The sequence below is a fragment of the Falco biarmicus genome, chromosome Z, assembly GCF_023638135.1.
Source record: "Falco biarmicus isolate bFalBia1 chromosome Z, bFalBia1.pri, whole genome shotgun sequence".
Classification (NCBI taxonomy): Eukaryota; Metazoa; Chordata; class Aves; order Falconiformes; family Falconidae; genus Falco; species Falco biarmicus.
Window position 1 is genome coordinate 1,204,579 of NC_079311.1, and position 26,789 is coordinate 1,231,367.

General features: G+C 39.1%; 1 protein-coding gene across 4 annotated transcripts in view; it reads left to right on the forward strand.

The window, feature by feature from the left end:
• MSH3 (mutS homolog 3) overlaps positions 1-26,789 on the forward strand; it is a 113,134-nt gene that overhangs the window by 17,770 nt on the left and 68,575 nt on the right. For all 4 annotated transcript variants that reach the window (XM_056323951.1, XM_056323950.1, XM_056323949.1 and 1 more), the window contains exons 9-10: positions 23,657-23,769; positions 25,140-25,254. In XM_056323951.1, the coding sequence (XP_056179926.1) occupies positions 23,657-23,769; positions 25,140-25,254 (228 nt within the window). The remainder of the gene's footprint in view (positions 1-23,656; positions 23,770-25,139; positions 25,255-26,789) is intronic.

Consider the following 26,789-nt stretch of genomic DNA (forward strand, 5'->3'; position numbering starts at 1 on the left):
CAAGACACCAAATGGTTACAGTGAGAGTAAACAGTACTGCAAATGAAATAGCTGAATAGAAGAGTGAAAAGTATCTAAAGGGGGATTGGTAATCACAAAAACTACTGGTTTCATTGTTTGTATAGCTTGTAGTATTCCCATGGATTTTTAAGTGAAAGGCAAGCTGTGACAAACATCTTGAGAATGTTTTGTATAAATGGAAGCGAAAGCAGTTGAATTTGCAGCAGGAAGAAAGCAAGTAAAGTACAAAAACAGTGTGTGAGCTTATTTTCTGTAAATACAAAAAACAAATGCATCACTGAACAGATATTTACTGACTAAAGAGGCTTTTTGCACCACTAATAATCCAATTCATGTCCTGGGCAGCTCAGCTGTGTGGAGAGCTGCTTGAAGCATATTGGTCGTGTCAGAGCTTGCTTATTTTGAACAGACAGGGGAAAAAAACCCCACCACAACAGTATTATCAGATCATGTAATGACCTGAGAGAATTGTTGGACAGGTTTTTTTGCAATTTAATCTTGTTGCAGTTATGAAACATGCTGTTCTCAGTATTTAGTTCATTATTGTTTTCTGTGGCATTGCAAGTGAGGGAAGCATGGGGCTTAAATCTCTTTTGACAAATTGCATACGTGTAAAGACTGCTTCTTTACCGTTGGCTGCCTTACTGCCCTTCATGGTTTGGGACACAGCATAGGCATACAGCATCCTTTAGATGAAATTACTAGTCCATTATGTGTGCAGAGTTGTGACAAGAAAAACATGGGAGGGTAGTTGCAAAGCACCATGTCTGAATGCAGTGCAGAGCACTGCTCTTAACCTGGATAATGCATTAAATAAAACATGTTAACATTGCTTGTTACAATAACAGCTGGCCTTTGCAGGCCTTGCCCAGCCCATGTGTTTTTGTAAATTCCTCTATGCAAAAGCAAAGATGTGTGGTCCTGATCAGCTTCCCCAGCAACTCATACCTGGTTCAAAGGTGCATTATTTTTCATGTGATTGCAAGCAGTGTGGAAAACATGCTGTGTTCAGGAGCTGTATTTGTGGCATTTTTGCACTGATTAGTGATATGGTTTTGGCTTCTTTTTCCCCTCAGTGTTTGACCCAAAAATCATTGAATGAAGAATGATTAAATTGATCTTGATGTTTGTGCAATTTCTTACTGTAAAAAAAATTTAAATTTTTAATTTGGAAAAAACACCTTATTGAAAGAAGCAGGAAAATTAAAACTTGAAAGCATTTGTTTTCATCTTTCGGCACCTATTTGATTTATTATTATAGGATTGATCAGAAACTGCAGGACGTGACATTTAAGTAATTCTGCTTTTTGTTGTCCTCTCTGATCGTTATTACTTGCTTATTTCTTCAGTATATTTATCTACTGTTGATTTTTCACAGCAGCTGTCAAAGTTTCTCAGCCAGGGATGGATGCTGAAGCTCCTAATTACAAACCCAGATGGAAGATTGGCATTCTACACTGCTGTTCCCCAGGAGGTGGCACCAACCATGCAGGAGCGCTGCTGGTCCTAGGGAGGGAGGAGATGAAAGCAACCAATTAGTAATAGCTAATTTTCCCTACATATCTGCGAGGAAAGTAATTGTGGTGCATTAGGTGACTTGGTAGAGAATGGTAATACATTTCCAAGTTCAGTAATCCTAATTTGAAGGAACAGTTTTCATTTACACTTGAAATTCTTTTAACTTGAGATAGAGATCATTACTCTGATAAAATTCAAATAACCCAAATACCCAAATGGCATTATTATTCTGATGCGATTTGTATTAGTAATTTAATTTCCAGTTTTCAGATAATGCAGTTATCGTTCAAAGAAGTGAACATTTACTAATGGATGTTTGCTTTGCTGGTAGGCTAGTATAGGTGTTATACGTATTGGAGATTTTCATGATAGAGCAGGTGATTATATGTTACAGACTTGTGTAAACTGGAGGGCTGTACAACTCTTGTCAGTATAGCAACTGTATAGTGTATGGAGGTGGGAGGGAAGGGGAGCATGCGTTGCACACGCGTAAAAGTGGGAGTTGTCTCAAGTGTATTAAAGTATAAATATAAATGACTTTCAGAAGTGTTGAATATTCCAGTAACTCTTAACTGTACAGATACTAGGGAGCGCTCAGGTCTTTACAGTTATATCAGATCCAGTTACATCAGTATTTTCCTGTTGTAACCCCATACTCTAGGCTGTCCTGCGTGTTGGTTGGTCTATGGTAACTTCCAGGGTGCATGTTCTGTGTTTTCAATGTGAAGGCAACTTATCTCTTTCATCAAGAGGAAATCTAACTGGACCTTTGTAAGGATAAATGTGTGTGTGCACAGTATGCTGTATCGTGGAGGAGCTACTTGCTCTTACAACCAGAGAGGAGCTGCATGCTTTCCTTTGTTCCACGTATTGGTGAAAATTGCAGTAACCTGCAGCTGGAGCGCGCACATTCAAATGGAGAAGGACTCTTAAGCTCTTAAAGCTGGTGTGGTATTTTAAAATTTTTTAACAGCCTATGAATGTTTATTGGCATATTTGTTAAAATCCTCGCTTGCTTTTTTCTGATTTTAATAACATAATCTTTTTTTGTAATTTATTCTTCTTGGAAACTGACTTGGGGCATGAATCTTTCCCTGTGAAACAGTGGCATCATGGACATCTTGGATGTGTTAATTTCTCAGATGTTACTTCTTCCCACATTTCCTACCCTTATTGTTAGTGCTAGGAGTTAGAAATTCAGCAGTTTTAATCAAAAGAATATAATGATGTAAGTGAGATGAGTATGGGGGGGAGAAAGACTGAAACTGCCTGCATGTTTGACATGCTGATAGCAGTGATACTAGAGTGGGGAGAAGAATACGGCTCTTGTCATGGTGGTTCCAAACTCTCCTGAGTTAGGGAAGAGAAAGGCCATGAATGTATTTATTTTTCATAAAACTAGAATATATTAATTTTTTTTATTTTGAAGAAAATGAAACTAAAATGGATTTTTATGTGCCATCAATCTACTGAACTGCAAAAGGAACAAGCTTTATCTTTCAGACTATCTTTACAGTTTAGTTTTGTACTTGACTGGCTTGCAACATTTGTCTCTAACAGATGTTCTTTTTGATCTATGGTATAGGGAACAGGCTATCAGTAAATAGGAGTCATGAAGAGTGTGCTTGAAGGATGAACTCTTCCTCTGGGAATTTGAAATAGTAAAAATGATTGTTAGAAATTGGTACTTAAGTTTGCTTCTAAGTTTACATGAATATTTTCTGAGTTCTTCATAACAAAATCAAAATCATTGCTATAGTAATTAACTCTTCCAGTACAAAACTTAGTAATACAGTATTTTTTAATGTAAAAAGGTTTCATGTATGTATATTTGCTTTCCATTTCCAAAAAATAATCTTCCTGCAGAGGCAGATGGATGTACTTAAAAATAATTTAATGCAAATATACTTGAATCTGTTCTGCTTCCTATTTTATGTTAATGCCTGTCTCTTGCTTCTTGTCAGGTGGAAGGTAACTGCCTGCCCCTCCATGCCTTCTGCCTATTTTTTTACAATGCTTGCTACCTGCTTTTTTGAGTCTCTGCCACCTCTTCATGTCTCTGCTCTCGTATTTCCTGTATCTAGGGTGCCCTTGTCCCCATCTCCAGCAAGATTTCAGGCACTCCTTGCAACAGACTGCTTGGCACTGTTCTTTACCTCTACATACCCCTATAAAAAGTCATGGCTGACAAAGAACTTGTGGAGAAAGAAGCAGCAGCTCCCCGGATAACATCCTAAGGAGGACATAAGTCAGACCCTTCTACCTTTCTTAATTTTTCACAAATGTTGGTGAGGTACAGGGTTCTGAGAAGGAAGAATAACTTTCCTGGAGACCTTCACTGGGTTTTTTGTACTTCAGATGCTCTTGCTGCATGTCTTTTACTGCTTTTGGGCTATGTATTTCCCTTTTTACTGAACAACTTTTCCTAGGATTTCAGGAAGAACCAAGAGAACACACTAAAGAGAAAGGCAGTATTCATAGAGTCATGGAATAGTTTGGGTTGGAAGGAACCTTTAAGTTAATCTAGTCCAACCCTTCCCACAGTGAGCAGGGACATCTTCAGCTAGATCAGGTTGCTCAGTGTCCGGTTCAGCTTGACATTGAATGTTACCAGGGATGGGGGATCTGCAACATCTCTGGGCAAGCTTTTCCGGTGTCTCACTGCCCTCATGGTAAAAATTGCTTCCTTGCATCGAGTCTGAATCTATCGTCTTTTGATTTAAAACTGTTAATCTTGTCCTACTGCAACAGGCCCTACTAAAAGGTCTGTCCCTGTCTTTCTTATAAGCCCCCCCTTTAAATATTGAGAGGCTGCTTTAAGGTCTCCCTGGAGCCTTCTCTTCTCCAGGCTGAACAACCCCAACTCTTCCAGCCTGTCTTCATAGGAGAGGGGCTTCAGCTCTCTGATCGTTTTTGTGACCCTCCTCTGGACCCACTCCCAACAGCTCCATGTCTTTCCTGTACTGAGGACTCCAGAGCTGGACCCAGTAGTGCAGGTGGGGTCTCACGAGATCAGAGTAGAGGGGGAGAATCACGTCCCTCAACCTGCTGGCCACACTTCTTGTTATAAAGCCTGGGATGTGGTTGGCCTTCTGGGCCATGAGCACACATTGCTGGCTTACGTCCAGCTTTTCATCCACTAGTACCCCTAAGCCCTTCTTGGCAGGGCTGCTCTCAATCCCTTCGTCCCCCTGCCTGTATTGATACTGGGGGCTGCCCCGACCCATGTGCAGGGCCTTGCACTTGGCCTTGTTGAATGTCGTGAAGTTTACGTGCGCCCACTTCTCAAGCTCATCCAGGTTCCTGTATATGGCGTCCTGTCCATCAGGTGTGTCACCTGCACCACTCAACTTGGTGTCCTCTGCAAACTTGCTGAGGATGCACTCGACCCCACTTTCTATGCCATTGATGAAGATATGAAACAGTACCAGGTTCACCTAATGACTTGTCTGTTTAGGCCAACCCTGGAGTTTGAAGAGCAGGAGTTGAACATGATGTTGGGAGCACTGTAGCCAGCGCAAGCCAAGGGTGCTGCTCCTTTTTGCTAGATTTCTTACACAGGTTCGCAGAGTGAAAGCTGTGAGGAGGGGTCCTTCTCAGCTGCTAGGGGATGTATAATGCTCGCTAACTTCAAGTGTACAGAGGCATCAAGGTGTATAGGACATTCTTGAAGCTAAGTTGAAAAGGACTGAAAATAGAGAACGCAGTAGTAAGCATTTAGTTACCTAATCTGGATGCAAGATGGAAGAATGTACATATAGAAGACGGGCAAAAAAGAGCACTGTAACTTTGTGTGGGTGTAAGGCCTTTGAAATATGATTGGATCATCCTGAACACAAAAGTGATATAAATAGGTAAGGGCTGTGACAAGACACCACCTCAGCTCTGATGTGAAAGGACTAATCGTTACGTTTCTAGTATCACTGCATATTATACTTCTAGAATTGTTGTAGCTTGCTCATATTGTAGATTCAAAGATAACTTCTCGTGGTGTCATGCCCCAAAATGAAGGGGAAGGATTGAGGGGAAAGCAGTAGTTGTAAGAGAAGGATCCCATGGCTAACCAGTCAAGGTGCGTACATCAGTTTTAGGCATCACTAGGCAAATAAAGGGTACTGATCACAGAGGAGGTATACTTGACTCTTGGTATGTCTCTGAAAGGTTTAAAGGAAAAGCTGGGCCTTCAGCCAAACTAACGAATTGTTGTGTAGCTTTTTGATGTTACAAAAGTCTATTGAAATTCCCATGTTAGTTTAATCATCCTGTGATATATAATTAGCATATTATCAAATGTTATTGATTAAAAAGTAATATCTTTGATTTTTAACCTACTGTAGAAAGGAACATCAGAATGGAGTTTCATCAGTAGCTTTTCAGTGGAATTGGTGGGTTAAGCAATCATTCCTATCCCACAACCCCTTTCATGTTTAGTACAGAAGTTTTTGTGCCTTCACGGGGAACTGGGACAAGTGAAGAACCACTACAGTCATTTGTTCTTTTCTGGGTAAATTTTTGAACTGGTTAGGATTCTTGTTTCAGTTCAGTATATGGTTGTCCAAGCTTTTATGCCAGAGCAAAAGGAAAGAGAAGAATGAAGATGTTGGGAGTGCCAGGGATGTTGTGTTTAGTGGCTGTGTTTATCTCTGTTTGAATTGATAGTCAGGCTGTACTCTTGGTTTAGCGAGTGCTGTACTGTAGACAGGGTCCATTATGTGATAAATTAAAAGAAAAACCCAACCTAAACCAAAGATATCTTTTAATGTAATTCCTCTTAAAAAAAAAAAAAAAAAGAGAAAATCTGTCTTGAAGCATGGTTATGTTGGCAGATGTACAACTTCAGGTTGGCTGTTGAGAGAGGACTTGGCATGGAACTGAAGTAGCTTTATTGCAGTCCATACATATATGAATTGCATATGAAATATTACATTAAAAAACGGTTGTGTATTAGTAGGGATATCTTTTCAGATGCTTGTCTCATCATTTACCATGAGTAGAATGTAGACTAATACTTTGTACCTTTTATATTAAGCTGGGTGAGGGGAATTCTTGTAGTTCTGTTATAAACATTCATTATAGACAGACATCAGTATGTTGTGCCAGCAACTTTGCATATTTTAAAATACAGGAACTGCACAAAAGTATCTTTTGTATGCAAAATAACTGCAATATATCTTGTGTGTGAAAACAGTTGATCTCACAAAAATTAATAGTTTCACTTAGTAGCTTTATCCCTCTATTCCCTCAAATATTATAAGCATTTCATTTGTTGGTGGCAATAGTTTTATTTTTCAGTTTCCTTAAGTCTTGACATACAAAATCTAGTAAGTTAGAATAATGTCAGTTGCCAGTAGAATTAAGGTGCTGTGTTTTTTTTTTTCCCATTTTTGTATTATTTAAAAAAAAAATCACAACAAAACTCTGCCACTTTTGTTTTCAGTTCAGTTCTATGCACCAGAGATGATTTGCAGTCTTACAGAATGGAAAACCATGTTTTGGACTGAACCATTGCCAAAGAGAGCATTCACTGATATCAAGGCCTTCAAAGTGTAAACATGAGATTAAATTGAGTTTCAATTTTGAATCCTGATCTGCTTTTTCATTTTTTTTTCCTTAAAAAGCATACCATTAAGCCTACGCTGCCTTCATCTGTTTCCTTCAAATGTTTTCTATTTGTAAAATAATTTCATAGCTTTTTGCTGTTGACTCATTCATGAATCCTAGCAAAGCAGTAGTATGAAAAACACAGAGTATAGCACCTGTATGTTACATACTAAATTAAGCTGTGTGAAAGATAGCTCCCCTGCTTTTTCACTTGTATTAACTTTTCATAGAATGTGAAATCGAGGTACGTAGCCATTTGTGATTAAAATGTGCCACTCTTAATTACAGGAATATGGCAGTGAAAAGAAAATTTTGTATATAGAGGGCATAATTATTAACACTCTTTGTATTTATTACATTAGAAATGTCACTGTGTTTAAGCATCTTTGTACATCTCACAGGAAAGCCTGAAATAATTTGTTGAAAAATTAACAAGTTCATTTCATCACATTTAATGGATTCTTAAATCTGTATCAGCTTATCAAAGAAACCATTAATTAAAAGTGTAATTGACTAGCCAGCTGTTCCCTGTTTTCTGTCCAGCAGCCTCTACTAAAAACATTACAAAACATGTAAAGCGCTTTATCTGAGGGAGACGAGAAGTTCCCCGTGCCAAATTGCGCTCAAGCAGTGAGACTTAATTGATAGTTTCTTATTTCAGTGTGTGTTGGGTGACCACTGTCTATAGGCGTGTACTCCTTTGTATAGGGGCAGGTTATGTTAACAACTTGTGGAGAAACCCCTTTTAAAACATGACATAGATGGTTAGCACACCAGAATGCTTGCTTCCTGGAGGGGAGCACTGCATGGCTAAAGCTGAATGTGTGGCTGCATTTTCCTCACTATGCACCAGAAATTCTCTACTATCAGTTCAGTTCTCAGGCTAGGCTGCTATACTGAGAGCAGTAAATAGGCACGTACTGAGGATGAGTTCTGCTTGCTGAATTGACATACTTCAGCAGCATAAAATGTACAGGTCTTTTCTACATGGGTAGAATATGCTTTGTCCATTAGGTTTACAGTGTTCATTCCCAAGTTTGGAAATTATTCTCCCCAGGTACAAGAACAGCCTCAGCTGAACCATTTCTTATTTTGAGTTTTACTTCTGTGAGATAGTTGGGAACCGGAAAGGTGCCCTTGATCGTGGAGAATCTGTGTTGCTCTTTTAACTGGACATGCCCAGTTAACAGTGAGGATGTAACTAGCCTGCTTTTGTGTTGATACTGCACTTTCCATTGGGACAGTGCAAGACAAATTGTGACCAAACTCAGCAGTTGTCTGTCTCTTTCTGGAAACCAGAGTTTGGCTTTCCTGGAAATTAACACAGATCTCTCAGAGTCTGAAGACTTCTCTGAACATTTGTCTACTGTTTATTTGCAAGATTTTTTTTCATGTATGAGAGTCAAATTTCTGTTTGAGTTAGAATTACTAACAGTAAAATTCCCATTTATCATTGGTGTATGTGACCAAACCGCCGAAACTTCTTTTGTTTTTGGTATTCATTCTCAAATTATGACCTGTAACAGTAAAGGTTCCTGCTCCATTTTTTTTTTTTTCTTTAATTCAGCATAACTTAACTTTCAATCAATTTCAGTTCAGTCTGTTCAAGTGATGTGACTGGAGAATGCAAGTTAGGCATGCCAGAAATAAAAAAAAAAAGAGACTTTATGTCACAGTCTCAGCTGTGAAATGTGGTTAGATAATGACCTTAAATGGTATGTCCTGTCTTTGTTGCGTATGAAGTTTGCTGATAGAAAAAGGAAGAGCATATCTCTTCATCTTCTGACTACTGGATGGTTGAAGTCCTCTACATGAAGACATACTAAGAGAATTCCTGCATGGAAGATTCCTTAGTTTTCCAAAGAGCATCCACTGCTGAGAGCACAAATCTCGAGTTTCTGAGATGTGTGAGGACTTCGTTGAAGCCAATCACCTAAGACTATGATGTGGTCATGAACCAACTCTGGAACCATAACTATTCCTTCATCAGATCCATTTCTGATCTCATCAGTAGACTTGTAAACAGTAAATTAAACATCATATGCTCATCTCTTTTCTACAGCACGGAAGAAGTTGCTTGGTAGAACAGTGCTGTAAGGCAAGAGAGGCGTGAAAAGGCAAAAAAGCCAGTCTATATGTTCTTGTTCATTCTTATTAGTGCAATTAAGCTACAACTGGTCTGTACTGTATTTAATAACTTTCAGTTTCTTAGAATCATTTGTTTCTCAAAATCAAATCAGGAAAAATTTTGGCTCGAGTGGGATTTCTGGATGTAATTTTGTTCAACCTCTTGCTCAAAGCAGGGGGCTGTCTTCAGTTAGGTTTCATGCAGATTTTCCAGTTTAGAAAATCCTCAAGGAAGTGCAGTCCCCAGCCTCTCTACACCACCTGATTATGTGCTTAATTGGTCTTGTGGGGAAGATATTTTTTTCCTAGTCTGTACAGAATTGTGAATAATTTGCAGCTTGCCAACTGCTTGGTTTTATCCTTTCATTGTGCACCTCTGACGAGAATCTGCTCCAGGCTTTCCTGACTGCCCTTTAGTAGAAGATGCCCCTCATCTTTCTCCATACCGGACAAGTTCAGTGTCCGTAGTGTGTCCTCATTTGCCATATGCTTTAGTCCCCTAGTTGTCTTAGAGGCCATGGATTCCTTCTAGATTTCTGATAGGTGTCTTGTACTGGGGGCCCAAACCGGACTCAGTACTTTAGGTAGGGTCTTAGAATACCAGGAACAGTGGAATAATCACTCCTCTTGATCTCACCATCCTTGTGCTACCATGGCCCAGTGTGAGTTAGCCTTCACTGCCGCAAGAATGATTTGACTTCATGGTACTCAAATTACTTTATCCCGGTATGTTTCCCTGCTTTTTCTTTTCACAAAATTCATACCAATAACCCTTACTGTCCTACCTGCGTGGAAAAATCAAGTCCAAGTGACAAGAATAATTGCGATGTGATTGTAAAGGAAATAAGTGAATGAGCACCAGTTTGTTAGCACTGATACCAGTAGCTGTGAAGCTTTGTGCTTCATGCTACTCTTACCTCTGCTAGCTGAATTATGATTAGTACAGTGTAGCCTACTGTTACTGCAGATGGGTCATTTAAACCTATTTTATGTTAATCTGAGTGTGAAGTCTTGTGTGGTATATGTATAAACACCATGCTGTTGGTTGTTTTTCCTCTGCAGCTTGGATGAATGTATTTCCCACCTGTTTTTTTAATGATGGGTAATACCTGGAGGAATGGCTACCCAAAAGTTTCAGGTCTGGATATAGATCAGATACTTGTTTTGTAGATAGTTAATAATCAAAAATATTAATTAAGAATTTCAAGTCTTTTACAGAAATATTTGGAGAAAAGTATCCAAATCCTGAAGACTTATTTTGGAATTTTTCTCCTTTTTATTATAACCTGTTAGAATAATGTGGTGTTTTAAGTAAAGAATTCAAGAACCATGGAAGGTTTTCTGCCCGAGTACCACTGTAATGACCCGTCAGCGTAGTTTGAAAACACAGTAATGTGTATACTTTCCTTTAAAATTTCAAGTGAGATGTTACGGGCTGAATTTCAATTTTCATTTTTTTTTTTCTGCTTGATTTTTAAAGGTGGTCTGTAATCCTACACTGTTGCGCAAAATATTTATCAAGAGGATTCAGCATTTCTGTTGTGTTTTTGTTTTTGTTTTTTTTTATGGGAGACTTCTTTCGGATATGTGTTGCTAGTTGACATCTGTCACCTAGAAGAAACTCACTGGTTCTCAGACGGGACTTGGCTGAGGAATGCATGGGAGAAATGTTAGGCCATTGTTTCTGTTCTGAACTGTGATCAGCGCTCCTAGTAAACTGAAAGAAGAAAACTTCCAGTTTCCGCTCGTTTATTTGCAGTATGAGGCGCTCCAGCTGTGAACACAGATCTGTGGATCAGAGGACAGAATTAGTTACATGTAGCTAATTTTGACTGCTGATCAGTTTCCAGACAGGGGTCAGAATATTACTTTCTGCAATGCAGACAAGGCATAGATAGATTCTTCCTGGAGGCCTTTCAGCTCTGTCCTTCCCACATGACATCTGTGTGGAAAGTACAGCCATCTGCTCTCTGGCCCTTTCCCTCCTTCAGGCTTTCCCTGGGGTACCTCCACATTTTCCCTCTTCCTCTGGTAAAGCATTCTAGCCCAACAAAACTGCTAGACTGTCTTCTCATTCAGGTTCTCTTTTTCTCTGTTGTTAGTGTATATGTAGGTGCTTATTTAGTGTATAAAAGGTTCTTAGCTTCCCTTACAGAAAATTGAAAACCAAGCAGTGGGTATTCAGTGTTGTTACAGACCACAGGAAGGTGTGTAAGAGCCGGAGCAGTACCCAGATCTCTTCTTCGGAGCCATTAACTGAAATGGTTTCAATGCAGTGGTGGGTGGAAAATCCAGGCATGGCCTTCCTGCTCGCAGAAGCAATATACTTTCTCAGCGTGGTTCATACTGCATGTTTAGTGCTTCTAGTAAATGTCCACAGCAATTCTTACGCTGGTTAAAGAACAGGATTTATGTTTTCAAAAGTTCTTGGCAGGTACGGTTGTGGTAGTAGTGTGGGAGGTTAGTTCAGATTGATTTATAGCAGATGAATGGACTCCCTCTGTCACCATCTCCATTGTTTCCTATATAATCATTGGAAAATACGTTTCAACAATGATGACTTCCATTCTGACCTCCTATTTATGCTGTCTGTCTGTGCTAGCAAAATATCCTCTTATCCATCACCTGGGCAAATGTATGGTTCATGCTTTAGCAACATTCCTCAGAACCACAGTGGATTTTCTGTGGCTGATGCATTCTGTAACATTCAGATTTGATTTGGGGCTGTTTTTAATACTGTGAAGACGTCACTAACTTGAATTTAAGATCGTTTCCAGAAGTATGTTGTATTGTAGCCATCTGTTTTTAATTTTTACTTGTTTTAACAGCCTCACCTAAGTAACACTTTCCCTTTTCTTGGATAAAGTACTAAATGTTTTGCATATGTATGTATAGGATCCAGATAACTTTGAATGTTTTGAAGGCCAAGGGTATTTTGAATATGTCAAACTAAGAATGCCTAAGATTTTTGCTCAGGCACAGCATAAAGGGGAAAAGGAGATAATTGAAATGGGTGGGAAATATTGTTAAGCATTGAGTTTGACTTTGTTGAAGCTGAATTTGGGCCATTACTTATGCTGCTAGGGAACATATGTCTTTAAATAAATGTACTCTACTGAATTTTTCTCTGTCAGCTTGATCCTGGAATGGAGTTGTAATGGTGAGTTTTAGTATGGTGAGACAGTAGGCAGTGATTTGACAGAAGCACAATGGTTATGACTTCACTGCAAGATCTGGTAGGTGGGAAGCCTTTCCAAAAAGGTTAGAAGAGAAACAAAGAAAAGTGCTTTGTGCTTAAATGTTTTTGTTACTCAAAATGGGAAAGCTTCGAGTTCCTGTCAGTCAATAAAACTATGATCAGACAACATGTGACCTTTTGAAGCAAAGACCACTACACTCGCTTTTGGAAGATGTATAATACATTGAAAGAGGTGTTAAGTTATGAGGGGGGTAGTAGAAAAGCTGCCATTTAAAACAAGGTGATAGTCCAAAATTCACTATACACATTCGTATTAGAGTTTCAAAATTCATTTTATTTCAGGGTTTTGTCATCTTTTCCTTCAGTCTACCTGTCCAGAATTTTTGGTGTCTTTTAGCTGTAGTAACCCTCTTCCTATGGTTTAATTTATTGCCAAAGTTTATGAAGCACTTGAAGGCTTTAAGTTGTAACATTTCTAGTTACATAATACGTAGTACAGAGCTCAATTTTTCTGTCCGCCGTCCTGTTGAGGTGTAGACATTCTTTTAAAAGTCCCTTTTGGTAAAATAACATGGTAATTTAGGGGGAGTTTTGAGAATCAATTTTGACTATGTTAGAGGATAATTTAAACATTAAGTGGTTGCTGTAGGTCCTATGGTCAAGCATGAAGTTATCTAAAGTATTTCTTTATATGAGCAGATTCAACAGTGTTTTGCAGTAGGGCACTGTCTTGTAAAAATTTTTCAGGATGGACTGTAGCTGGCTTCTGGAGCAAATATATCAAAAGCAGATTAAAATGTTGATGTATTTCCTGGATTAGATTTCTTCTTTCTTTTCCAAATAGTTGTATAGATCAGACTCTTAATTTTGACCCTGACATTGCTTCTCTAAGTTAAATCTCTTTTCCCTAACAGTCAGTTTTGTTGTACTTCCCAGAGATCAGCACTTCTCTACTTGTTTCTAGCACGTCATGTACGAGAAAATTTTGGCGCTCAGCTTCCAGTCATGTTTTCAGTAAGAAGCAGTTACAACTGTTTTTCTTTTTGTGCTGCAGTCTTACCCTTTAGTGTGCAGCTGTATTAGCAGATAGATGTGCTGTTGTCCTGTGCTGTTTTCTGTGGGCAAGGGTGTAGCCCCTGCAGCTGTGGCCACTGCATCCTGCAGTCTTCCCTTTTGAGCTACGTTTTAAAATGCACTTTGGTCTGTGTCACCAATGAATGGTTTCGGACACTGGAAGAATCACCATCAAAGGTATCAGCAAAATACTTTTAATGTGAATTTTTGGGAGTGCGTCTTAACAAAGTTTGATGGCAAGCTTCACTCTATTACTTATTACATCAGTGAAACAAACAAAGGAAAATTGAGCTAGAATTATTACAGAGGCAGGATATGCAAAAGGAGACCCTCCTATTGAGTCATGAGGTTCAGAGCAGACCCTCTTGCTTTCTAAACTCCTGATAGTGCTTAGGTACAGCTAGGTCCAATCTTAGTCTCCGGCTTGGTCAGTGGTTTATGTCTAAAGGATGTCTAAGGTTTATTCAACTTTCAAGATGCATCACAAGGTCTTAGCAGCCCATAATTATGGACTAATGTAACATTTATGAGATGAGCTTAATAGGATTTATTACTCTCACAACAGAGACTTAATTATAGATGGGATATCTAAATCAGTTCACACACGGATGCACACAGATGCAATGAGATAAAGGTATAAAGATATATGCATTTAAATATATAAAGCTATACCTGTTAAAAGTTCTCCTCAAGTGAAGTACTCATTTCAAACATCTTGGTACTTCTCAATGGGCAGAGAGTTGAGCCTCGAGGAGTGGAGGGTTTCATCCTGTGCCCTGTTGTTAGCTTTTGGTGATGGTCCTCTGAAATTTGGAAGCTTGGGAGTTTGCAGGCTCTGAGAGGTGTCCCACTGGGAGGGAGATGCTGCTAGAAGTTTACTGCTGTCCAGGAGGGCTCACAGGGTCTCACTAAGGACTGCTTTTTATAGGGGCACAAGATGGTAGGCTGTAGTCATCCATAAATTTCCATTCTGGCCACAATCTGGGTCAGTAATTTTTCAAAGTTCCAGTAACAACGGTACCATTCCACTCGGGCTACGATTCAGGTCAGGAACGTTCCAAGGCCGTCGGGGGGTGACTGATGGTTCCGGCTGCCGTTGCCCACCTTGGCCAGGCGACAGGAGCTCCTGGTGCGGCCAGTGCCGCTCCCCACCTGGGCTGTGCAAGAGCTGCTGGTGCGGCCTGACTGGGTGCAGAGGGCTGAGCCCTCACAGGGCTTCCCGAGACCGCAGGGCAGCCCAGGGGAGGGGGGGACGCCCCACCACAGTCTGTCCTTGGACTTGCTCTGACAACCTGCTTGCTCCTATGTTGGCTCTTTTGTTATACCAGTGACAGAAGCTTGTATCGTTTAGTGAAATGATCTGTCTGATGTTGGTGATGGTGCTGTTCTAAGTGGAGGGCTGGACAGCATGACCTGTAGGGATCTCTCAGTGATCTTTGCGCTTCTAGAGGCAGGATACATGTTCCTGCTCTGCTCGCTGTGATCATTGTTGACATTCAGAATTGTTTTTGAGCAGTGAAAATAGGAAAACTTGGAGGTGGAGGGGGCAGAAGTGTCAGGCAGTGAAAGTCTCTAAAGGGTGAGTCATTTTGCTGACCAACTACAAATAGTGAAATGAAGCTTGTGGCTCTAGGGAGGATTGGAAAAGGACTGTCATACAATCCTTAGAAAATCACCGGTGCTGCTAAAGCTTTCTGGTGGCCAGCTTTTGCAACAATTTCCCTTAGTAATAGTGATCAGAGCTGGATGGTCTGGTCCTGTCATTGTCTTTTCACTTCATTTTTGGTGAGCCATTTAACCATGCTAGCTAGAAAAAAGCTTTTTTTCCCTTCCCCGCACTGTGGATTTTTTCTGTTGTAGCATGCTCCAAGTGCTTGGTGTGGGGTCAGGAAAGCTGTACAGCTATTGCAGAAGAAGCAATGGGAATAAGGAGCCAGGGATGAATGGGGTGGGGAGAGTGGTACCATGACAGTCAGCAGGTACATTGATGTAGACATGCACAGAACTACAGCTGCCATGTCATTGAGATAATACACAATAATAAGAGCTGGTGCTGAGTATTTATCCTCTTCATACAAAAGTATGCTTGTTCAGCTATATGTTGTATGAAGTTTAAGACCACATGTGAGGAGAAAATACAGAAAATGACCCTGTCTGATGGGAGAGAACACAGCTAATTAACATTTTATTTAGTACTGGGCAAAAACTTTGGCAAATACAGAGATGTAAAATGATCCATTCTTGAGGAAAAAGGGGAGAGAGGCGAGTTCAGAATTTGAAAATCATCCCAAAAGCACATGTGGTTCTGAGGTGTTTAATAGCCTGTCAGCTAGGTGTGGAGAAGGAGACATGAAAAAGTCTTACGCATCTGATTTTAGGATATATGACATAAATGGGGAGTTTCATTAATTTCTGCTGACACTGCATTTTTCATCTTTGTAACTGTATTGTCTGTTTGGGATTTTAGAAATACTTGCATTTGCTTTTACATTACCTGTCCTTCCCCCCTCCCTGGCTAGAGTTAAGGTTAGCTTGAAGCTAAGTAGCAAGCACCAAAGCACTCTGTCCCTTCAAAATCGTTAAGGCTGGCATGCTGTGTTGCTCTGGCACGATGCAGCAGTTCATCATGTTCTTCTGTATCCTAAGAAAAAGATCTTACAAGCTCTATGGGTTGTGTTAGGGTCATGTTAGTGGTGTCCTTTTGGAGAAACTTGTGGTGACTATTAGCAAGTAAACTCTTTGGCATATTGCTGTGTATTTGAACCCTGAGTGTTTTAAAGGAGTGCAGAATAGCATGTGTTTGGAATTTCCTGAACTGTTCTCTACAGAAAGGCACCATGGTGAAATCATCTTTGTGAAAATTTTTTTTCAAAAAAGTGTGCTAATTCTGCTGGAAACTTCCAACCTTAAAACTGTGTAACTGGTGTCAGAAAATTCAGGGCAGAAATAGCCACAGACCAGTTAAACAAAGCCACCAAATACGCCCTGCCGTGGGAGACTCGATAGTGTGCAGAAAAGAGAGGCAAGGCACAGGGGTGATCCCAAGCTATCACAAGCGTGTGTCTGGACCTATGTCTTCACTCTCTCCTCACTCACACTTCATTCAGAAGTATTTTCCATGGTAGGGTGTAACTGGGGGAGCATTATTTCATTTTGGTGTTAATGTAGTATGGCAGATACTAGGCATACTGTTCATATATTTTGTTTTGTGGTGGTGGTGTTGCTTCACTTTTTTTTTTTTTGTTTAATTTGCTTGAATCCCTGCAAGAAGAGAGATTTTTGCTGATTGGCATAATGCTGAATGAAGGACTCGTGGTGCCTGTGGGGATTCTGGGGGCAAACTTGCACAGCTGGTTCACGAAGCTGTCTCTAGCACATCGGAGGTGGACGGTAACAGGAGAACAAGCACGTGGCAAATTAGTCCAGTGTGCTCAGTCTCCTGATGAGACGAAATCAGTGAGCCGCATCCTCTCAGTCTCATGTATGTGTGGCACCTGCTAAACGCAGAGGGAAATACTGCTGGAACCTTGGAGAAGGTACTGTGCTGGCTTCTGAAGAGCAATTGTATGAGCTGATACACGACTGCACAAGGCACTGAAGATCACTTTAAATAGTGCTGTCCGTTGGATATGAACTGCTCTGTGTTGTCATTTCGCAAGTAAACTGTATTTGCTTTGGATGTCTAATGGAAAGAACTGTGCTGTAAGTTAGCTTCTACTCATTTATCCCCCATTCTGCTTGCATGTGTTGTTTGTTTACAGGTATAGACGATGGAGAGAACTTGTACTTTTTTAGGTAATTTCTCCACCATGTTTTGAGTTCAAGGCAGGTTTTCTGATATTCTTTGCAGTCACTTCATACCCTCTGAAAGTTGACTAGAGTTGCCCTCTGTTTCATTGTCCAAGTTGTAAGTAAAGTATTGAGGGCTACCAGATGCTGTATTGAGTTTTATGGAACTTTGCAAAACACGTTGTTTCATTTTGATGGTGAACCCCTGACGCTGTCCTGAGTATTGCTCTCCAGCCAGTTTTGTACCCATTCTCTAATAAGTACTTTCATGTAAATCATGCTTCCCTAGATCAGTTATGAGGATGTGTGAAACGATATAAAATAACCTCACTAAAATCGAGCATGTAGTAAATCTTCTTTTTCTCTGTCCACAGAATCTGTTCCTCTCCCACTGAAGGAAATTAAATTGATTTGGTGGGATTTTATTTTTCTTGACAAATCTGTGCCGGCTGTTGCACATCTTGCTTTCTTCTAGGTGCTTAGAAATAATTTCCTAGCAGTTTGTGATCTTTTCTACTAGGTTTCTGTGAAACAAGTGTAGTGTGTCTCATCCCATTCATCAGACAGGCAGATGGAAGGAGCCTGAAAAAGTTTTATGTCTTGTTTATGGATGTGGTAGCTGCTGGAGTGCAACTGTGTTGTGTTTTGTCCTGTAGTCCTTAATTCTGTTCTCACAGAAGACAGTGTCATACAGTGCCTACAGAGCCTCTCTGCCCTGTCCTTTTCTGATAGCTTCTTTGCTCTACTTCCTTGACAGCTCCTGTCTCTTGAGTTCCTAAAGTTAGAAGAATGTTTTCTTCAAATTTCTTGCATCTAGACTCTTAGTTTGTAGATAGGGTTGGAGTTCTTTTCAGCTGTAGTTCTGCTGAGGTGACTAGAAGGAAATCGGGATGTACATGTTGAGGAATATTAATAATTTGGATAGTAAAAGGCAAGCAAAGGGTTTTCCCCAGGTTTTTCTGTATATATATGTATGTGAATCTATATATGTAAAATATACTGTGTGTGTATATATATGTGTGTACATATATATATATTACAGTGTGTCAGAGTTGCTTCTAGGCTTTTCAGCAGCTTCTAGCATAAGTGAGCATTTTGGGATGGGATATTTGAAAAGTTGGAGGTCTTGTGGGGTAACGTGTTGTATGTAGTATATTGATAGCATACATGTGGTAATTATTGTTTGGTTATTACAGGCAGAAGTGATTTAAACCATTCTGAGAGTGACAGATACTTAGAGAAGGTGACTGTGCTGCCATTTTCCTTGTAACAACATTTATCTCAATCTCTGATACCTGAAGGTTGTTCAGAGCAAATGTGGGAAAGGACATTAGTCTGGCAGGACAAAAAAAGCTGTGCTTATAAAAATATATGTGTTCAGTGCCAAAAGAATAGCTGCTTGGAAATGTTACAGGGGCTTTGCCAGAGAAGCTACTGAAGCTCCGTGTCAAGATTTACCGAAAAGGGAAGGATGGTTGTTCTGGAGTTCTCACAGACAATTCAAACCTAGAGCCCCTGAGGTAGAAGCAATTGTATGACAAAGGTAACACAATGATGACAAATAAAGGAAATTTCTGCTAAGCATGCTAATAAGGGAAGATGACACAGTATGCCTGGATTTCTGAAAGGAGTAATGCATTCAGGTTACCTTGCTCTACTGGGCAGTGTAGGCATTTTTTCCCTTCAGTGACCAACTGGTCATTCTAGCAGAGTGCACTGTGATAAGTGCAGAGAAAATAGCAGTTTGAATAAAATGTATAGGAAAAATTAAATCAGTTACTTGCGCTTTATATATCTGTGCTTAGCATCAGAAATAAAAACTAAATTTTAGAAGCAGAGATCTCCCTTCTAAAATTCTGTATCATTTATGAATTTGTGTTGTGACATATGAATGTACAGTTCTTACCAGTGCCTGCAGCCCTTCATTTGAGTAGTCCTAAAGCAGAACAGGCAGGGCGGGATAGCAGTTGGAAGGTAAAATTCTGGAGTTATTTGCTTTTCTTAGGAAGGCTTTCTGAGCTTCAAGAAAACTTGGTTTGCATGTGTTTGTTTTTCAGGAAGTCTTTATGCCCTTTATACCTATTTAATTGTAAATTGTAGAGCAGTAATGAAGTGACTCCTGTTTTATTCAGCACACTGCAGTGAGCTGTTGTGCTTATATGCAAGGTCATTCTAACAATAACAGATTTCATTATTTTTTGTAAATATTTTGAGTCAGTATCTGTGAATTAGTTTGATTTATGTTAGTTTATATTCTTCTAGCATTTTTTTGTCTTGAAGAGATTACACGCACGCACCCGCCCGCCCACCCCCCCCCTTTAGTGATCTCTTTTGAGTATTTTTCCTGCAGCATTTGGTAAGCAGTAATTCAGGGATAAACCCCAGCAATGTTGATCCTTTTTCATTTTCCCAGTAGGGTGACAGATAAATTAGTCCCTGTAGTAACAGATTCATAGAACAATATAGATTTGAATGGACTTACATATTACATTATATACACAAAAGCGTGTGTATGTGTATCTGTGTAAATCTGTGTATCTTAGGATCTCATCCTTTATGCATGTATTTTGTGGACAAGTTGATTTCCTATTCTTAAATGTGGTAAATAATCATCTCTTCAAGCAACTTCTGTAATGGATCTCATGAGGAAAAAACAGTTCTGCATGAAAGCCCAGTGTGCTTAGAAAGCAGGGAATGTTAATAGGGGGCACCACACGTTCATGTACACCGTTCAGTTGACTGAAAGCCTGAAACATCTCTGTCTGCTCAGTATCCGGTTAAGGGTGGTAGCAAAGGAACTTGTGCAAGGAAGGTAAACAAGCTTTGAAAAGTTGAGTTTCATCGTTAACTAACCCTACCAGTGTCTTTGGGACTATGAGAATTTCTTGTTTTCAGAAGTACAGGAAAGGGTATTGATTTAAAGAACAAAGTCCAGATTTCTTAGTGACTAAGTATCCTTTATTGGCAGCGCTGAATGCACGGGGCATCCTTCCACCAAACGTGCATGTTTAAGGTAGCTAATAATTCCATATTTATACAATGAAATAATGATTATTCAACTAATATCTATACATATTCATTATCTAATCCTGCCTACCCTCGCTTCGTATGTTAATTAGCTTATCAGTCCTTCGTGCTTGCACAAATTCTTCCAAGAGTTGTGGGCAGGGGTCTCAGAGACGGGGGCAGTGGTCTCTAGGAGGAAGGCCGTAGGTCTTCCTCATGGTGTACTTTTCACCTCTTGCTCGTTATGTGATGGTCTTGCACATTTGCAGTGTTCTTAATCAGTCTGAGGTAATTTATGCCCTTGCTGGCCATCTGCTTTTCTTGCTTAATTGTTTCTTTTACCCTTATCTGTCCTCTCCTGCTGGAGTGTTCTGCTAAAGTTTTAGCATAGAAGGTCAGCAGATAGGCGGATGCCTAACAAAGGATAACAGAACAGACACCGAAGGTCGATGAGTAACATATGGCGGTACATGATATCTGGAATTGTTACAGTGGTTAACAATCATTATAATGGTTATTCTTTAATTCTATCCTAAAGTTAGTTCACACTACATCAGTATCAATAAAATACTGCATGAGTTGCACACCAGTTTGTTGTAGATGTTCTGACAAGAATGATGTTTACAGAAGTTGATGGCAAATTGACTTTTGATTTAAATAAGCATTGGTAGCTGGAGCGATAAAGCATCAACACATCATTCTGGCTATAATCAGAAAAAATGGCCTATGGGTGATCATCTGGCTAAAGAAAGGACAGACATGAAAACCTTCTGCAGCAGATTTAGTTTTCATACATCTTGATAAAAATTCAGATTTTTCCACATGTTTAATAGGTATCTATAACCTTCCAGCTTTTTTACTTTATCTAGAATATCAGATGCATACTTTCAGATAGGTGAAGTGTCAGATACTTGTTTGATGATGCCATATCTAGAATATAAATATTGAAATATGCCATGACTTTTACAAATCAGAGTTGTCTAATCCTAATGTGAACTATTTCCTATCAATACAGTTGATGAACGTTAAGTACCATTGTAAGTCACTCAAGTTACATTGTCTGCAACTATCGTGTGCCAAAGTTTATGCTAAGGGGTCGGATAAACTTGGTTCTGAAATGAAAGAAAATCACAAATGCATTGATGAAAATGACAACAGTTAGTTTTTAACCATTACTTTAAAAACAAGCAGGTGTGGCATGTATCATCCATTTAATTACCCCCGAAGCCTCCTGTTTTGACTTCAGTTCTAAAAATAAGCTCTGCAGACCTTGCTAAGCCTTGCTTTTCTGAAGGTGGCGTTACAAAAACCTGAGAAGTAGAAATGGACAGTAAAATTCTGTTTTAAAATGATTTCTCTAAGTCCCTGCTCACATATGGTCAACAGAAAAGCCCTGCTGTATTGCAGGACTGATCCAAAGGCTTGTACTCTGCTAACCTCCAGATACCGTACAACACATTTTAAAAAGTTTCATGCTGAAGTGGTGGTCTTGCAAAAGCCTGTAGTGAGTATCCATGCTAATTTAGCAAAATGGATGGATATGTTAGAGCAGATTATTACTGAAGGTTGGAGCAAGTGAGAAACACAAGGAAGAAAAGAGCTGATTGCTATCAGAGGTTGAGGAACACAGACTAATTGTCTTTCACAGAAATCCATTTGCTTTAAAAATGTTTTCTCATTCTGAGTAGAGTTGGGACAGAGGGGAGTCCCAGAGGGCATGAAGACTGAAATCTTAATTGGATCAGTCCATTAAAACTAAGTCACTGGAAGTAAGCAAGGGATCATCTAGGATGTGCTGAGAAAGTCAGACCTCTGAGACGCAGTTAGTTTGACATGTATTATAGGAAAATAACTCTCATTTTTAAGAGTTGAGCCTCAGACATATTGATCCTTTCAGATGGGAATATGTACAATGCGATGCAGAAACCCTGTCTGTCTGTTTTTTCCTGTGAATTTGAAAAGCTCTGCAAAAAGGGTATTGATTAATTTCTTTCCTATAACACCTACACAATCGCTCTCATTGGCATAATTCTAATACAGTAGAAGTATTTGGTTAATTCATGTCCCATGGCAGTATGAGACTGGATACTCTGAGGCCAAACAGGTTTTATATATGTCTTTTACTGGCAGCTTTCTACTGGCTGCTTCTTCAGTGCTCATTCTGTAGATGTGTAATTATGCTCAAAGGTTGCAGGGGGAGTGTGTGCGATTTTTGTTTTGGTTTTTAACCAGCATATCTGTTTAATGCTGTATTAATAGCTGTACAAATTTAATGAGTAATACAGCATCTAATTTTTATTTCAGTGAGCAGTTATAAAAGCAACCGGTTAGAAAGATTGTAACTTGTAAATACCACACACATACTCTTCTCTGAGTCAGATTATGGCATCTCAGATTTCGTCATTTTAGCTTGACACTCAAGTGCAGGTACCAAGTAACTTTGATCTTATGCACATTGCAATGAATAAATTCTTTTGCCGCTGTCTTACGTAAGGGGCCTATGGCAGCAAGGGTCACAGGGAACAAGCTAGATTAATTTCTCATGGGTTGCAAAATGGGTTGAAATCCTGTACTGCTCTAATTCTCAATTACTTGGTGGCAGTAGAGAAGGATTCATGGAAGAGATCTCATTTGACTTAATGGTGGAAAAGAGTAAGTTTGCTATGTTTACTGGCACTGTTAAACTGGGAGGAACTGCTGGCCTGTTGGGAGGACTGAGTTATCATTAATAACATCCTTGGAAACCAAATGCAATGAGATTGAAAGAAGTCAAGTCCTTTAGCACAAGGAACGGAGAAGTCTTCAAACAGTTACCAAATAAAGCACAGGAATACTTTATTTCAGCTGCATATAGGAAAAGATGCAATAGGTTAATATTACAACAAGTTGTACAGCGTAGAACAAAGCCTTCAAAGATAAGGGGTAATTAAATAGGGTAATCGATAGCATAGGGGTACTGCTTCATTATTTAGTCATTTTAAGTCTTTGAGAACAGATAAAGCAAATACTTATGATTGATGAAAATGAATTTACATTACTCTGCAGGTATACTAGACAACCTCCTGAAGTCTCTTTTCAACTTGCTTGCTGTTGCTGTTTGGGTTTTATTTGTTTGCACTTTTACAATAGAAAGAAGAAATGTTTTAATGAAAACACCACACTCTTAGAAATGTTCTTAACTTACTTAAGTAGCTCATCTCTTCATTCTCTACCTATTCAATTGAAAAAGGGAGCATGAAAGAAAATGCACTTTTGTAACCTACTTAAATATTCCTCACGAAGAGAACATAGGTACTGAAAGTCACTATTTTCTCTTTGCAGGTTATGGGATGACAGAATTAGGATAGAAAGGATGGAAAACCTCCATTTTGAATACAGCCATGCGTTCCAGCTGATTACTGATTTTTATGCAAAAGAAGTGCCTGATACTACAGGTATGTAATTCAGAATGTCTGTGAAGCATGCATCCTTTTATCCTTTACATAGATAAGGAATACATGTGGGTGCATCCCATCAGGTCTCATGGACTTGTCTATGTCCAACTTGTTGAAGTGTTCCCTAACTTGTCCTCCTTTGTTAAGGAGAAATCTTCATTGCTGCAGAATTTCCCACTGGTCTGAGAGGCCTCGGATTCCTCAAGGCACATCTTACCAGTAAAGACCAAGACAAAGAAAGCACTGAGTTTCTCAGCCTCTTCCATGCCCTGTGTCAGCAGCTCTGCTTCCCCATTAAGCAGTGGCCCACATTGTCCCTTGTCTTACTATTGCTGCTGATGTACTTCTAGAAGCTCTTGTTGTCCTTCAGGTACCTTGCCGGTCTCAACTCCAGGTGGGCTCTGGTTTTCCTAAGTCCATCCCTGCAAGCTCAAACAATGTTTCTATATTCTTCCTGTGTCACCTGTCCCTGCTTCCACCTCTCATACTCCTCCTTTTTAATGTTGGGTTAAATCAGGAGCATCTTGTTTATCCATTAAAGCCTTCTGTCACCTTTGCTTAATTTTCTGCACATTGGGATCTTAAGAGCTTGGAGGAAGTGAACCTTGAAAATGAAAACGAACATTATTTAAATAGAAGTGAATACAGGGCTAGCATCCTTTTTTTTTTGTTGTTTTCTCTCATAGCTTGAAGATGTATGTTTAGACAGATTTAAATTCACACATATTTAGCAACTAAGGGAAATTATTCAACATCTGAAATGTTTCTTCAAGTTCTTGTGTGTGTTAACACACTAGGAACAGAAGAACAGCTTTAAAAAAAATCTCTGAAAAAACTTAATAAGGTTTACAAAAATGCCGTTTTATGTTAAGATATAGAGTGAATTCTCCTATTATTGCAGCTGGAACGGAGACTGTAGTAGAACAGTATCACATACGAATAGCTGTCTCACAGAGATGGAACCATATTCTGCAGACTGGCCGAGGCAGACAAATCATAGGCATGTGTGCCAAGGCCTTTTCATTCTATTTAACTTGCACAATGTTGCCTGCAGTAATGGAGATTTCAGAATTTTTAGTTTGTATATTTAGAAGTTTTCTATGCCAACGGTCATTTTTATGAAGAAAACCCTGTGGAGTCAAATGTTTTATGTTTCATAATGTGTTTACGTTATTGTAGTGTTCTACATTCTTTGGAACCATAAATGTTATTTTGGAACCTCACTTTATGTTGATTTATAGATATCATAGAACACTGTACATATATTACAGATTTCCATTTTGATTAAGTTGCAAAATAGATTATACTTTTTCTAAAAAACGCAAGTAGTAAGCAGTGAGTTAACAAGAAAATGACATCTATTTTTTTAGGTCCTCAAAAACTATCTTTAATACTAAGCTTGGATAAGCCTGTTATTTGTTCTCTGGCAGCAGTAATTGCATACCTCAAAGAATTTAATTTGGAAAGGATGCTTTACAATCCAAGGTAAGTTGCCTTATGTAAACTTCCAATTCAAACCACCAATATACGTACCAGTGTTATCTTAAAAGTTTTAGCAGACAACTTTCCCTAAATGTAATGAAGCCACCTGCTACAGTGATAAACATAGTCCTTGTAAAAATTATACTTTACATTTAAGCTCCTAATTAGAACTGAAAGAATCAAGTGATTTCTTTTTTAAGTTTTTTTAATGAAAATCTTTATGAGGTATGTTTGTATAGACATCACTATCAGTAATGTAAATCGCCATGAACTGCTGCCAAGTGTTACTGAAAACAAGGTGCAAAAACTGGTAGATACTAGGGGAAGATTTTAAGGTTTGTTAATCAATATCAGCGATCATATCTCACCATCAGTTTTATTTTGTGAACAAAATTGGGAGCTTTTTTGGCAGGTTGTTTTTGTTTTAAAGCTCTAATTTAGCTTTGCAGATGTTTTTTGCCAGAGGTGTGTAAATAATTGTCTCTTGCTATAATTCTGGAAGCAGGTATAAATACTTTTGTGTTGTAACGTTTAGGCAGAGCTTTGCAGGTATGTTTGAGTTGGTGTTTTCTTTATAATCAATAACTAGATTCACCTTCAACACACCTTGGCTTTCTTAAAAATCCCTTGAGTTGGCTCAGTGGTAGCTAGGGGTAGGGGAACAATCATGCAAAACCTTGTTGATAGACCATCACCATTTCTGCCAAGTTACTACAGAAACACACAGACATGGAAATAATTTTTCTTCCCTTAAGTAGTCCCAAAACCTAGGCTTATTAGATATGCTCAAATGAGTACTCAAAATTTCTAACAGGGTTATGCAAGTGGAATCAAATGAAAATTAAAAGATACTGCCACTCAGGTGTCTTTTTTATGCTGTCTTGCAAAAGTATAAAAGATTGCTATCCTACCTGGCTTAGGTTTGAAAATATCATTGAGGCTTATTAAATATTTTATTAAAACAGCTTTATCTGTCATAGATCCTGTGCCAAATGTTCTCTTGTTTGTCTCAGTATTCCTCTGTCTGGTAAGTGGGCAGGATTTTACAAAGTCTGGCTGCAAACTGGAAACTTAGAAATATGTCATGTCAGTTGCAGATCTTCATGTGTGAGATTCTTAAAGTTTCAAGTCTTATTTTGAAGAGCTCCATACATTAGCAGATTTTCAAAATGCAGCTGCATTTAAAAAAAATTGACTGCAGATGTCAGCTTTAAACATTTTTCAGGTATCTGCTGAAATATTTGATAATTATATATGCCTGGGTTTGCCGGATTCTGGAATGGATTTGCTTCATTAAGTTGTCCTTCCCCTCTCCAAGTACCATTAGAATGTCAACAGAAAGTTTTCTGGACTTAGAGGCCTAATGAGGAAAGAATTCCTTTGACATCTTGTGAGCTGTCTCCCCTGCCTCATCCATCAAGGAGTGCTCTGATCTGTGGTGTGGCCACCCATCACCGTTGGTCGGCTTTTTCTTCCCCTTTGTTTTTTGAGTAGTTTTGGTTTGTTTGTTTTTTTTTTAATGCTTGGCTGGCTAGAGA